Raw genomic sequence first — 14,726 nt, forward strand, 5'->3', positions numbered from 1 at the left:
AAGCTGTGAGGTTAATTGATAATTAAGCTCAGCTAGCTGAAATGTTAAGTGATCGGTGAATTTTGTACTTGTTGACTGCTACGTGGTTGTTCACAGCGAGGTTGGAGATCCCACGTGGCTGGGGCTCTCTTCCTTCTCAGTTGTGTTCTGTCCTCACCAGAATGGTGAAGAAGACAATGGATGGAAGGTTCTACACTGGACTTTAATTAATTTGACCCTTGAAGTTTCTTATATATTATTTGTCTAAAATCCGATTACCAATTGTACCGGACGATGTAAATTTCCGATAAAAACACAGATGATATGACGGCACAGAAGTGACAAAATGCTCTCAGATATACTGCCAAACCGTGAATAACACAGATTATTCTCAGTAATTTCAATATAGGAATGAAAGAACTTGTTTTGTAAAGCAAGTACAGAAGTATACAACTGCCATTTTCAATCACTCTTCCCAGCCAATGCGCTATGAACAGATTTTACACTATCAAAACTTCCGCAGCCGCCGCTGCTATAAAATTCTCACGCATGATTTACAGGAGTGATGTATATTGACACACTGAAGTAGCAACTATATTCAAGAAAAATAATTGCAATACACGCCTTTCAAACGACTTGAACATCATCTGCATGTAACTGATTTTCTGAAGGAAAATGAGAAAAGGATGTCCTAATTTGGAGAAGATACCTCCATTGCAACAAGAAGACCAGCATTTCCAGACTCGGACATCGTAGCTTAATCTCCTCTTTCAAAGTTCATCAATGTCATAATCTTCATAAAGCGAATCATCTATAGGTTTCTGCTTCATGCATCCATACTTTCTAAGTAGCCATCTTGCTGCCCGAACAACATTACCGATAAACACGATCCCCATCAGTGCCATCCATACAAGCACAGAAACTTGGGTCACATAATACAGATAACCCCCCTTCTGCTGTTGTGGTGTCATAAATATCATTCCAAGAAAATACGTAGCTGTTAGCGCTGTGATTGCAACCCACATGATCACCATCTGAATCCACATCCATCTGCGCCGCTTCATAGGCAATCCACTCACAAGTAATAGAATTATGCTCAGTGATGAAAGGAAAGCAAGTGTATTGGAAATCATGAACAGTCCATACTGACTTGGTTCTGTATCGGCCATCACTGACTGCCCAGCATGGTGTGGTTTATCCACAGGGTTGCCATTGCTATCTTCCAGATAGTCCGACTGCCAAACTCCACCTGGCGGGTTTATTGCAGACTGAAATGCCACTGTAGCAATTAGTGAAGCCACAACCATTAACGAACTTCGTTTCCTAGCCAACCAATCAACTTCTTTCTGCTTCGGCTTAAATACTAGTTGCCTTAAACTCCTCCTCTTTGACATCAGTGGCTGCATTGTGGTAGGAACTTGCACTGTATCTTGATCAAACATAACAGAAGGTGCCTTCTTAATAATTTTTGAAGCTCCAGCAAATTGAAGGGTTTCTTTGATTTCCAAGTCTCGTAAATCTCTCGTACTATGCGATAAGACATCCAATGCGGTGAAGCCATTTGAATTTTGGGCATTTACTTCGATCTTTGTATTATCCAGCAAGTAATTTATCACCTGCACAAAAGTTTAATTTACGCATTTTCCTTCAAACAAAAATAGTATAGGTCTCTCATAAGCAATAATCAAGAATGTCTCATATCCTTCTATAACCAATCCAACACAGAACATAGTGTACATGTTATCAATCATAAATCGGGAAGCGCAGAGAGGAGAAAAACTCCATCAACATGAAAAATAAGGATATACATGACTGGCGGTGCAGTTGATCACACTAAAGGCAACAATGAATGAAAAATGTACCACATCTAAGAAGATAACATTAGATTCAAATATGGAGTGAAGCAATTGTGATCCAGTTAGTTCCATAGCTAATGGCAATGTCTCGGTTCAGGTGGTTTATACATATTGCAATAGAGCAGGGCAGAGGCTATGTCCTGTTTCTACTGCCTGGTCACTATTCAGAATGGAAAGGTTTCAACTTTAATCACCAAAAAAAAAAAAAGGTTCTATTTTCAACTCCCATTTCTACACCAAATGGCTAATTGAATTCATGAACTGAACAGAACTAAAGCTTTACCTAGCAACCAATCAATCCACAAGTGTAAGGCTTTAACCTTCCTAGCAATCACAGAAAATACTTTTTCTTTCCTTACAGTTATCAAGCAAGACATACATGCCGCACCTAACTTCACTCCGAGCATTAGATTCAAATGAATTGAGACAAATGTGATTCTTCTAGTTATAAAGGCCTCAACTTTAACCTACCATTTCCACACTAAATTCCCAAACTAGTTGAACAAAACTGAATAAATCTGGAGACTCACATTTTCATAGGATAGAAAACATTTCAATAGAAATCAACAACATGCATACCTCTAATTGTTTCTTGGCCACAGCCACATGCAAAACAGTGTTGCCATCCCCATCCCTCCAATTCACAAAGTCATCATCTTTCCCAACACACCCCACCAAAACCTTCAACACCTCAAACCTATGATGCTTCACACACAAGTGAAACCCACTCTCCCCTCCCTGAGTCAACACCCGAGCCGCCTCCGGTCTAACTCGGGCCAACTCAGCCACCACCCCAACCCGACCCTTGATCACCCCCAGATGCAGAGGAGTCAACCCGTCCCGATCCCAGACCAAGCTCAGATCAGCGTTGACCAGCACCAGACTTTTGACTATCTCCAAGCACCCTTTTGCTGCTGCCAGGTGGAGCGGCGAGGAGGCTTGGAGGTTGAGCCGGGAGGCGAGTTCGGGGCTCCGGGTGAGTAACTCGGCGGCGAAGGCGGAGTGGCCGAGAATGGCGGCGACGTGTAAGGGGGTGTCGGAGAGAGATGGGGTGCCGTTGAGGATATGAGGGTGTTGTCTGAGGAGGTCGAGGAGAGCAGGTACGGAGCCCTTCAGGGCTGCTTGGTGAAGCTCTTCTTCCATGGAGTTCTGTCTCTGTTTTCCTTCTTCTTCTTCTTTTATTTGGCTGTTTGCGTGGAAAAAAAGAGAGATGCTGGAGGCTGTCTTATACGTCGTCAATGTTGGTCTAGAAAAAGAGATGAACTTCACCTGATCAACCAAAACGCCCTTTGGGTTTGGGTAGGCCTCATCAACGGGCAGGGCCTTATTCCTTTTTTAAATAGTAGCGGGCCGGGTTTTATTGTAAATTGAATGATCCAAGCCCATCCATTTAATGCGGGCCTCGCGGGCTTTTTCGGACCGGGTCGGGCTAAGCCTTGCGGGCATATATATATATCCTATCCAGAGCGATGCCTCGCTCTGAAATTTCAGAGCGAGGTTAGGGTTTATGGTCACTTTTCGGTTGCATATCCACATCTCGACCTTTCAGTTTTTAGGTACTAATGTATAGATCATCTCTGCAAAATTTCAATCAAATTGATGATCTATAAGGTATCTAACTCGTTCAAACCAATGGATGAACTAAATCTGTCCAACCTGAACCGTACTAGCTTTAAGGCAGTTATCTATGCCTTAACGACCATCAATTTGATTGAAATTTTGCAGAGATGATCTATACATTAGTACCTAAAAACTGAACGGTCGAGATGTGGATATGCAACCGAAAAGTGACCATAAACCCTAACCTCGCTCTGAAAATTTCAGAGCGAGGCATCGCTCTATATATATATATATATATATATATATATATAAACACACACACATATATATATATGTATGTATATATATATATGTGTGTCATGTGTGTGTGTTTATAAATATATATACTTATATAGATATATGTGTGTTTATAAATATATATATGCACAATATATATATATATATATATATATATATATATATATATATATATATATACAGATCCTATCCAGAGCGGAGCTCCGCTTTGAAAGTTAACGTGTGAAGTTCGAGTTTTGGGTCACTTTTCGGTCGCATATCCACATCTCGACCGTTCAGTTTTTAGGTACTAGTGTATAGATCGTCTCTGCAAATTTTCAGCTAAAATGATGATCGTTAAGGCATTGATAATTGCCTTAAAGCTAGTACGGTTCAGGTTGACAGATTCAGGCCGTCCATTGGTTTAAGCGAGTTAGATACCTTAACGATAATCAATTTGGCTGAAAATTTGCAGAGATGATCTATACACTAGTACCTAAAAACTGAACGGTTGAGATGTGGATATGCGACCGAAAAGTGGACCAAAACTCGAACTTCACACGTTAATTTCAAAGCGGAGCTCCGCTCTGGATTGGATCTGTATATATATATATAAGTATATAACACACATATATAATAGTTTACGGGCTTTTACGGGCTGGGCCGGGTTTTTGCGAGCTTTTGGCGGGCCGGCCCACTATCCACCGAGGCGGGCTTTTTAACGAGCCGGGCCGGCGGGCCTCCATCGGCCCACTTGATCCGCGGGCTTTTTGATGAGGCCTAGGTTTGGGATAGTCTAATTAGTAATTAGTGTATTATTTAGATCTGTTAAGTTCTAAACAATAAACTAAGATTTTAAATTGAAAAGGGGGTTGATGGATGGATAACTTGGTTTGGCTGTAATTGTGATCGATTAAGTTCGATTCTCATTGAATTCAGAGAGTCACCGACACTCTTGAGTCTTGACACTAGTAGAATTTGATTGATACGATGATCGTGAGGACGTCAATCAGTTGAATTTTTGTCAACTTTGTAAGCCTTGAAGTATTCATTGCACGAGTTGTGAATTCGGTTTGTATGACCAAGGTTTGCTTTCTTTCCCTTATAATGTACACCAATCTCGAAATTGCTCAAGAATGTGGTGTTATGATGTACACCAACTTCTGAATTGTGCTCCATAACTTAATTTTGTTTAATTACCTCTAACGAGATTTTTTTTTTTGTGAATTGGTTAGATGTAGATAGTAGTCATGAATTAAATAATTAGATATATTTTCTTATTAAAAAATTTAGAGTGTTTTTTTTTAACAATATTTTATCTTCATTTTAAAGGTTAATCGAGAATTCTTACTAACAATACTAAATACATGATTAGTATTTCCTAATGTCTAAGATTTCACTATAAGAGCACTGCAACTCCAACAGATTCCCTATATTTTGATTTTTCTATACTTTAGGGAAAAATAAGCCTCTTTTGCTCCAACAGATTCCCTATAACTATCCCTATTTTAGGGAAAGTGAGGAAAGAGAAAACCAAATTCCCTATATTTACAGCAAACTCTAAAATTTTAAGGAAGAATATGGAGATTTTAGAGATTGTTGTAAAATAAGGAATCTGTTGGAGTTGGAGAATAAAAATAGGCTAAAGCTTTGACTTTTGCTTCCCTATAATACCGAAATTATGGGGATTTAATCACTGACTTGGGCAGTGTGAGACCAAAGAAGTTTGTATTCATCTCCACCCTTTTTCAGCTATTTTTTTTTTGGGCAATGATATGGGGCCTCAATGAGGCCTAAGATTTGTGGCCTCAAATCCTAGGTGTCATGCCATGTAAGCAAATACAAATTTTATTTTCAATTCCACATAATATATCTTGCCACATCATACTATTGCAACACCAACTTTACCCTTTTACATTTCCTTTTAGATGTTAGGGGGTGAATCAATTATATTAATGAATTTAATTAGGTGACGAAAAAAATATCAGCTATTAATTATGTATTAATTTAAGAGATATGTCTACAGATTTTTTGACCAATATTTTTCTTCATTTAGTTAAATTATTGGGAAAATGCTCGTTTACCCAATTTTAGGCTAAAAATTGCCCACTTGCTCCACCAACTGTTTTTTAACCCCATTTACCCAAAACACTCTAAGGGATTATTTCCCCTTTACCCAATTAATTCTTTTTTCTTTTTTTTTGAGACTTTTTTGCCCTCTCCTTCTTTCTCACTTAGAGAGAGAAGTCACCTTCCACCTTGCTGTGCTCCGGTGACCAGTGGTTGGCGCGGTCTCCGGCGACCGGACTCCGGCGACCGGTGACGGAACTCCGGCGACCGGTGACGGAACTCCGGCGAACGGTGACCAGATTCCGGCGACCGGTGACCGGAATCCGGAATCCGGCTATTATTGCCCCCCAGTAATCATATTACTGCCCCCCAGTAATCATATTATTGCCTCCCAAAAATCATATTATTGCCGTCCAGTGAATTGTATGAACTCCAAAAACCAAAATGAATACACTACAGGAACAATTGATCAATTTATAATCATATTACTGCCCCCCAGTAATTATATTATTGCCCCCCAATACAAAGTCCAATGTTTCTACTGCCTCCCAATAGACCACCAAAAATGCACATTTTTGTAGGATTCACAGATAATTTGACTTTAATACACAGAAAACAACAGGTAACTTATTAAAACACCACACTATAGTGATCCCTGTCCCTCATATAAAAGTCTACTGGGGCCAATAATGTGTCTACTGCCCCAGTAGACCATCAAACAAACCCCACAGTTACATTGCAATTCCCCTCCTTCCTCATTCTCGGGGTTCACAGTGTACAAAAAAAAAAAAAAGTGATATGGGCACCCAGAAATTGCTCTGGGCACCCACCGAGTGTGAGGCCGGTGCAGGATTGGTCGGATCGTCATCGTCTTCGTCGAGATGGGAAGAGTTGGCGAAACAAGGTTAATGGGACCGGACCATCGACCTCAACCTCAATCACCGTACCTCTTCGTCGCCGTGGGTTCCCCAGTTAAGACCCGGCCAAGATCCGGATCGAGAAACAGAGACTAGATGGCCCAGAATCCGCCGGATCGATTGAGTTGTTGGCCCGAATCCGAAGGTGGAGCGCCTGAGCAGCCATGGCAGAGAGAGAGAGAGTCTGGGGGAGAGAGAGTATGGTTCGAGTGACGGCGGCGCTCGGAGGTTGAGGTCGAATCCGGATGCAGTGCTCCTATCTTCTCTGATGGAGGTGGAGACTTGATGGAGGTGGTGGCCCGAAGCTGCCGGAGCAACCATGGCACAGAGAGATAGAGAGAGAGAGAGAGCGAAGCCGGATGTGGGGCGCGGCAGAGAGAGAGAGTGTGTGAGAGAGAGTCTGAGAGGATAGAGTTTAATAGGGGGCAAAACTGTCACTATAGGTTAGATTGGGTAAATGAGGTCAAAAAACTCTTGGTGGAGTAAGTGGGCAATTTTTGGGCTAAAATTGGGTAAGTGGTCACGACCCCTAAATTATTTCCTTTTATTTTTCTTTCCAAATGGTATTATTATATTGAATTGTGCGCCAAGAAATAGACGTTAACTTTTCTTTCCAAATATTGATTAATTTCATCCAAAAAAAAAAAAACATTAATAAATTGAATTTGAGAAATACTTATGTCTAAATTAAGAGGTAAGAAAAAATTCTCACGTTAGCAACCATTAATTAACATCTACAATCTAGATATAAGGGAAAAACAAACAAAAATAAATAAATTCAAATCTAATGTTTAAACCCTAGCTACATAAAGAGAAAACAATGAACAAAATAATATAGACAATCATATGAATATGTATTTTTCACATTATTTTTGCAAAATTTGCAGGAACCCAACAAAAGTTGAATTCATATACATGTGTTATGCAAATCTATTAATCGAACGTATGTGCAAATCTATTAACTGAATTACATGAAATTTTTGGTACTCTTGAAGTCTTGATTGAAGAAAAAAAAAATTGTTGTTTAAATCTAAGCATGAGTGTAATGAAAAGAAAAAAAAAATGAAAGAAAGCCAAAATAATTTAGAGTCATTAGATTTTGGAAGGATAAGATGGTCTTTTTATCAAGAATTACATAGCATGATTTGACAAATAGGTGATGTGTGTGGATGACATAGCATGACACCTAAGATTGAGGCCACAAATCTTAGGCCTCATTAAGGCCACAAATCATTTTCCTTTTTTTTTTTTATCAGTTTAGTCGTATAGAGTTAGAGACTTTGTGAATTAATTTTTCACTGAAAAATAAAGTAAATAATCGTTTTTTCGAAAACTATAGGAAACGTTACCGTTAACTCGTTAACACGTTAAGGTGGCTTAACATATTGCCATTCTTATTCTTGATAGGGACCTCCTCCGCCTTCAAATCTGACCTGATTAGGTCAGTCAACCATCATCTAGAAACTGTGTTGCTCCCTGATTACCTAAAAATTAGTTAAACACAAGCTGCACCAAAGGAAAGTCAACACAAGCAAAACCAATAAACCATCTGCAACTGCAGCAAGTCCATGATTCCCAAGGTCATGACAGCTGAGTTTTGGATACATTAATACACATACACAAAGAACATGAAGGAATTAAGGTTTAGCTGTTAAGTGCCAAATATTAGATATAGTAGAATATATATTACACTGAATTATACAAGAGCATCATAATGCAGCTGGTATATATATGTACAATGTTTACAAATTAAAGCCTGATTATGGAGGAACTGCATAAACGTACTATAACTTCATCACTCAATGAAAGATAGAAGCACTGCTGGTGTGATTAATTAGGGCAAACTATCTGTGAAGGCAGTATGTACTCTTCTTTTCGGCATTAACTTGTCGAACTTTTGAATCAGAATTTCTAGGAGACGCAAGGTTTGCAGCAGCAACAGAAGGGTCACGACGAAGGACCACGCAATTATACCGTACTTGATCACTTTGTTTACACTGCTCTCCTGACTTTTTGGCGTGAAAATGAAAATCGATTCGGCGTAAGTAATAGCCATGGATGTGATCGCCAAGTTCATAATGGCTGTTAAAAGCCACATGAAAAATCTGTGGTGGAAAGGAAACCGTGTGATCAGCAGCAAAATGATGCTTAGGGAGGCAATGAAACCAATGGTGTTGATAGAGAGGTAGTAGGAGTATTGTGTTGGGTATTTGAAAGCCATGATTGCTTGTCCTGCCTGGTGATCCGGCGAGTCGTCTTGCCAAAGCCCACCGGGAGGGTTGAGCCCAGATTGAAAAGCCATGGTTGCGATCAGTGATGCTACAACCATCAACGCGTCTCTCCTCTTTGAAATCCTTTCCACTTGTCCGGTCTTACTCAAGTTGTGTGTATTATTAGCGCCTGTATATTCAGTAGTTCTGTGTGAGAGCAAGTTCATCATGATGTGGTTACTGTTGGTGCTTCTCTGTGGACTAGTTCTTAAGGCTCCAGCTCCTCGGAGGCACTCTGAGATGTCGAAATCTTTTACATCTCTACGACTTTGTGTGAGAATGTCAAGTTCCGTGAAGCCGTTTGCATTTACAGCATTCACCTCTGCTCTACCATACATAAGCAAAAACCTTACTGTCTGCAAGTTTGAAATGCATGAATGTTTAGTTCACCAAGCATTACATAGTAGAACAATGAAGAGTCACACCTTCACATATGGTATGTACGTACGTGGTTTACTACTAGCGTTAAAAGTTATTACGTACAAATTTACAAATAAGAACAATTCTTAGGTTCACCCCTAGGGTGAATGAGCATATTCACCTCTAGGGTGAATGAGCATATTCACCCCCGTTGTCGATTAACATAAGTAAAAATAATAAATTTATAATCAAACGGTCTATATCTTAAATTATCCTTTAAAGATCATCTCTGTAAAAAATCAATCGAATCGGAAATCATTTAATTATCTAATTGAATCAAACAAATGGATGGTCACCCCCGTTGTGGATTAACATAAGTAAAAATAATAAATTTATAATCAAACGGTCTATATCTTAAATTATCATTTAAAGATCATCTCTGTAAAAAATCAATCGAATCGGAAATCATTTAATTATCTAATTGAATCAAACAAATGGATAGTTCTAACAACACTCACTACTACAGAAATGGGATATGAGGTCACATGGGCAAAAGTTATAAGGACGTTTTTTATTTTAAGCGTCCTAATGACCATTTAAGGACGTTTGGCTCAACTTAAAAACACACTAAGTGAGCAGCGAGGAAAAAAGGAAAAAGAACACCCATCTCATTTGACTCCTTCTGCTCTCAGCCTCTCTCTCTTCAGTCTTCCTACTTTCTCCATATTCACCATGACAGATTAACTACACCAATTCCTCCTATCAGTTTCAACTCTGAATCGTAAGGACTAGATCCACGATCGGGGATCCCCGATTCCTCCTATCAGTTTCAACTCTGCTATATCAATTTAACCTAACTTTTTTTTCGAATTAGGGATTGTGATTCGTGATGCGATTGTGGTTTTTCTTTGCAGTAAGTTATTGAAGAGATCTCAGCACTGCTTCCGAATCAGCTCGTCATGGAAGAAGCCATCGACCATTACAACTCGGTCCTCATGCTTCAACGCGAGACCATGGAGAAGCTCCAGCGATAACACAATCAGGTACCATTTTGATTTTCTTATGGCTCTATTCGTTATATGTAGGAGAAAAATTTGATGAATATTGCTGTTTAGGGTTTTCCAGTTATGGCTTATTGTTGAAATTTTGCTCGCTATGGTCTTCAAGTTAGGGCTCATTGAATGAAATTAGGTTCTGGATAGCGAGTAAAGGCTCGGTTTTTACTTGGGTTGATGGGTTTTCTCATTTGGTTTGTTTATACTTAGTGCAACAATATTGGTTTGTCTATTGGGATCTCATTTTTAATTTGTGAAAAGTCAGCGAATTAAGATGGTTCTTGTTGTAAATCTGGAAGGAAAAGTTGGATGGGTGGAGAGGGATGACAATATGTGGTGGGTTGAGCACAAAATATTGGTTCAGAATCGAAAGGAAAGGAAACATGAAGGTGACTAACAAATTCCCTTATGCTTCTAACTTTGGCTAATTGCTTCTTTTGTGTCCAACACTATTGTTCGAAGCTTTGATTTTTGCTTCATGGGTCTTTCTCCTTTTGATTCTTTGTGAGTTGGTTTCCTCTGTTTATTTGGTTTGTTATTGATTGTCAGGCATATAAAGATAGAGAAGGCCATATATGATCAACTGCACATCTTGGTGCTTCTGATCTTGTTACGGTGTAAAAGAGCATGGGAAATTCTGGTGTGTACGTCTCTCTATGTTTCAAGTTATGATCTTTTTCAATTGGTCAAAGTTATAGCTCATGCTTAATGTCAGAAATTAATCCTAGTCACATAATCAGAGCTTTGAGAAAGTACATGATTCTATTCAGCTATCAGTTAAACTTTACACTTTCATAAGTGAAACTTTACATTCAAAGCAATAACATGTTAGATGATCCTTATCATAATGCTTTTTATTTTGGGCATCACTTTAATCTCGTTCAAAGTGGGGTAATGCTTTATTGATGATGCCTTTGATATCACCTTGAAAATATATAGTATGGATTTGTACTCTTTTAAAGCAATTTTAGAACCAGTTTTCAAGTGTAAGTGTGCAACCATCAAGTAGCTTAATACTTGTGTGTTTAAGAATTGATTTTGTTGAGTTACCACTTATGTATCTGTGTTTAAGAATTGATTTTGTTGAACACAGATTTGACATGTTCAAATGTTCGGTGTAAAATTGGCATGAAGCAAAATCTGTTGGGATTGGGAAGGCACTTAAGTTCACTGTTGTTCAATTATTTTGTTGTTCTCCAGTTCTGTTTGAGAGTGAGAATGCTTGGTTTTCATTGAGACAAATAAAAATGCTGATAATATTGGTTCTGTATTTTTGAATTGCATCTTGGATCAGAATCCTCTCAAGGGAATGAAAGATCTGTAGCTTGACAGAAATCTAAAGACAAAAAAAAGAAGGGCCATTGATCAGGTATATTTTGTCTAGTGATTTCTATACTACACAAAAGAGGCTTGGGGACACCCACTAATTTTTTTTAAGACTTTTTTTTTTACTGAATGTCCTTGTATCGCTGGGAGGTAAAACTCAAATTGTTCCTGTTTGTTGTTCTTAGATTTGCTTTTGTGCCTATATGAATGTATATACTTTATGAAACCATCTTTAATTTTGGATGAATTAATTGGCTACTACTGCAGTATACATTGTTTTCCTAGGAAGTTATGATATTTGACCATTTGCATAATAGGTATCATTCTCATAGCATGTAACCTTCGTGTCACTTGAATCAAATAGATGATATCAAGAATTAGACTCTTGCTTGCACTTGGATATTGATACTTTCAGTTTATTCCTTACTCTATTTGCCAACAATCTGCAGATCTCTACTTAATGACTTACAATGCATGTTTTCTTTTTCATTTTTTTTTTCCAAGTAATAGACTACAACTCAAGGAGTTTATTGCAGTGAATTGTTTTTGAAGTTTCAGTTTCTTAGGTTTTAGTAGTATTTACTGCATTTGAGTCTTTTATCTTGTTTTTATTTGTTTACTAACATACCATATGCGCTAACTAAGAACTTTTCTATGTGAATAATTGCATTTTACTTCAAACTTTACCATCATTATCTCTTATTGTTTTGACTATTGAAAATCCTTTCAAGTGCAGGTAATTGTTCCCTGTCAAGTTTCTTGAAACTTTATCAAAGGTGAGTCACCTGATCCACTAACATCTTCCCAAATTAAAGCGTGGATGACGCTTTTTCAGTGTATTGGATTGTAGCATATTTGAGATGTCTTATTAACTTGGCCCTATGATTTATGTTCAATGCTTGGCATTTTGTTATATCTATCAGGTAGTGGATGAAGATATTGGAGATGATGAAACCATGCAAGTTTTGTGCCTCTACTGTCATCTAAGATCACATAGGATATCAACCTGTAATTAGGAATTATTTAGTTGGTTTTGATTGTAGCTTAGTTAACTGTTATGAGTAACAGATTTCAGTAAATGTCCTCTTCTCTTTTCAAGGACACTTTTTGTTCATACCAGGACTTTTTTTTTTGTGTTCTGTAATAGATACAATGACGTTTTTTTTCAGATTTAAGGACGTTTTTTCAGCATCCTTGTATACATTAGATGACACTTTTTCGAGATTTAAGGACACTTTTCTAACGTCCTTGTAGGTATTTAAGGACGTTTTTCCAACGTCCTCATAAGTGACTTACAATGACTCGATAGATGACGCTTTTTCAGCGTGTCATCTAAAGTTTTCAAGGACGTTTTTCGAATGTCTTTAAAGGCATTTTTTGTAGTAGTGACTTACTACTACTATGATGAACCGTCCATGTATTTCATAGAAATGAATAACTAAAAGGTCTTCAATTTGATTGATTTTTTACAAAGCTAATCTTTATATTACGTTATACAATATGAATGGTTGGATTAGAAAATTATAAAGTTATTATGCGTTAATCGCAAGAGCGTGAATGAGCTCATTCACCCTAGGGGTGAACCTAAGAATTGTTCTACAAATAATTAGATAAAACTTCATATGTACCTAATGACGGATATGGTTAAGTTAATTAGAGTCTCACTGCTTACAAAAAATCACAATATAATAAAATTTAATTATGCAATTCTGCATATACATAGATACAGTCATAAAGAGATGCACACAGATATATATATATATATATATATATATATATATATATATATATATATATACACACACACATACATATACATAGACAATACCGTATTAATATACGTAACGACCCAACAAATTAATTAACATATGATAATGATAAGTGATGAAGATCATATTTAAAAATTAATACATACTTATATACAGCCATACAGGTAGTGCAGCCTTAAACGGTTTTTTTTTTCTTTTTCTTTATGTATATACGAGCAATTAACCTAGCTTGCTTGTCAATAGGTTGACCGTTGACTTTACAACCAGCCATAGACCATATATAGTTACATACCTCAATCTGTTTGTCACCAACTGCTAGGTGCAAGATGGTCATTCCATAATCATCCTTAGCATTCACAAATTGATCGTAATCATCCATAATCTCCACCAGAACCTTAATAGCCTCCAGCTGATTATGTTTGACGCATAAATGGAACACAGTCCCTCCCTCGTCCACAGTTGCCCTGGCAGCACTAGGAGCCTCTCTGACCAAATCCCTCAACACTCCAACCCGGCCTTTCATGGCAGCAAGGTGGATTGGGTTTCTTCCATCTCGATCGCGTGCATGGCACATTTCAGGGTTAACCCTCAACAGCTCTCTCACTATTCCCAGATACCCTTTTGCCGATGCCAAGTGAAGAGGCGAGGATCGTTTCAAATCCAGCTCTTGTGCAAGTTCAGGTTTCCGGCGCAAAATCTCCTTCGTGAAATCGAGGTGGCCAAGCATGGCTGCTACGTGCAGAGGAGTCTCGGAGAAACTATCGACGACGAACCTGTCAAGGGCCAGTCTATCTTGGTTGAGCAAATCTGTTAGGGTTGTCAGATTGCCTTCTAGTGCTGCCTCATAAAGCAAGTTTCCCATGCCTTCCATGGTGTATTGTACGTGTTCTATTAGGACTTGCGTACTTGGTTTATATAGAGACTAAGCAGCTTCCGGAGCCTAGTAGCTGACAATAGAGGGAATTTCTTTGAAAATGGGCGAGAATTTTTTATGCGTTCAGCATTCTTAAATCTGTGTACTACTTAGGAGGGGGCTATCTGATGAGATGACCATTTCAAGCTCCGTATATAGTATATCACTCATTAAACCTTTTATATGACTAATTATGTGAAGTCTAACACTCAATCAATCTTGTACAAATCTGAAGAATAAGAGTAAAACTAAATATATGCATCTAAAATATAACATTTGATATGATGCTACCGAGTGCTTGACAAATCTTTTTATCATTTACAACGGCCACGAACCGCACCTTCAGTTAAGGTCCGGCTCTATCTTTGATTGGCT

General features: G+C 38.2%; 2 protein-coding genes across 2 annotated transcripts; both read right to left on the reverse strand.

The window, feature by feature from the left end:
- Positions 1-338: 338 nt before the first annotated feature.
- Positions 339-6,500, reverse strand: LOC133738013 (ankyrin repeat-containing protein BDA1-like). Its single transcript, XM_062165454.1, has 3 exons — positions 6,466-6,500; positions 2,415-3,165; positions 339-1,595 (listed from the first exon to the last, which is right to left on the reverse strand). Exons 1-3 carry the CDS (start codon positions 6,498-6,500, stop codon positions 750-752), a joined length of 1,632 nt encoding a protein of 543 aa, XP_062021438.1. The 3' UTR covers positions 339-749.
- A 1,884-nt stretch (positions 6,501-8,384) lies between these two features.
- Positions 8,385-14,309, reverse strand: LOC133739110 (ankyrin repeat-containing protein BDA1-like). The gene is made up of 2 exons (XM_062166832.1): positions 13,731-14,309; positions 8,385-9,284 (listed from the first exon to the last, which is right to left on the reverse strand). The coding sequence occupies exons 1-2, from the start codon at positions 14,307-14,309 to the stop codon at positions 8,493-8,495; spliced, it is 1,371 nt and encodes a 456-aa protein (XP_062022816.1). The 3' UTR covers positions 8,385-8,492.
- Positions 14,310-14,726: the final 417 nt, after the last annotated feature.

This window comes from Rosa rugosa, chromosome 3 (assembly GCF_958449725.1).
Source record: "Rosa rugosa chromosome 3, drRosRugo1.1, whole genome shotgun sequence".
NCBI lineage: Eukaryota > Viridiplantae > Streptophyta > Magnoliopsida > Rosales > Rosaceae > Rosa > Rosa rugosa.

What these genes read in the sequence shown, in the direction of transcription:
- LOC133738013 (XM_062165454.1), bottom strand. Translation starts at nt 6,500, where the DNA reads ATGAGGAAGGAGGGGAATTGCAATGTAACTGTGGG. An exon ending in AATTGCAATGTAACTGTGGG is followed by an intron (nt 3,166 to 6,465) that starts GTTTGTTTGATG and finishes TATTTAAAAAAG; the next exon opens with GAATAAGGCCCTGCCCGTTG. An exon ending in TGGCCAAGAAACAATTAGAG is followed by an intron (nt 1,596 to 2,414) that starts GTATGCATGTTG and finishes ACTTTTGTGCAG; the next exon opens with GTGATAAATTACTTGCTGGA.
- LOC133739110 (XM_062166832.1), bottom strand. Translation starts at nt 14,309, where the DNA reads ATGGAAGGCATGGGAAACTTGCTTTATGAGGCAGCACTAGAAGGCAAT. An exon ending in TTGGTGACAAACAGATTGAG is followed by an intron (nt 9,285 to 13,730) that starts GTATGTAACTAT and finishes TCAAACTTGCAG; the next exon opens with ACAGTAAGGTTTTTGCTTAT.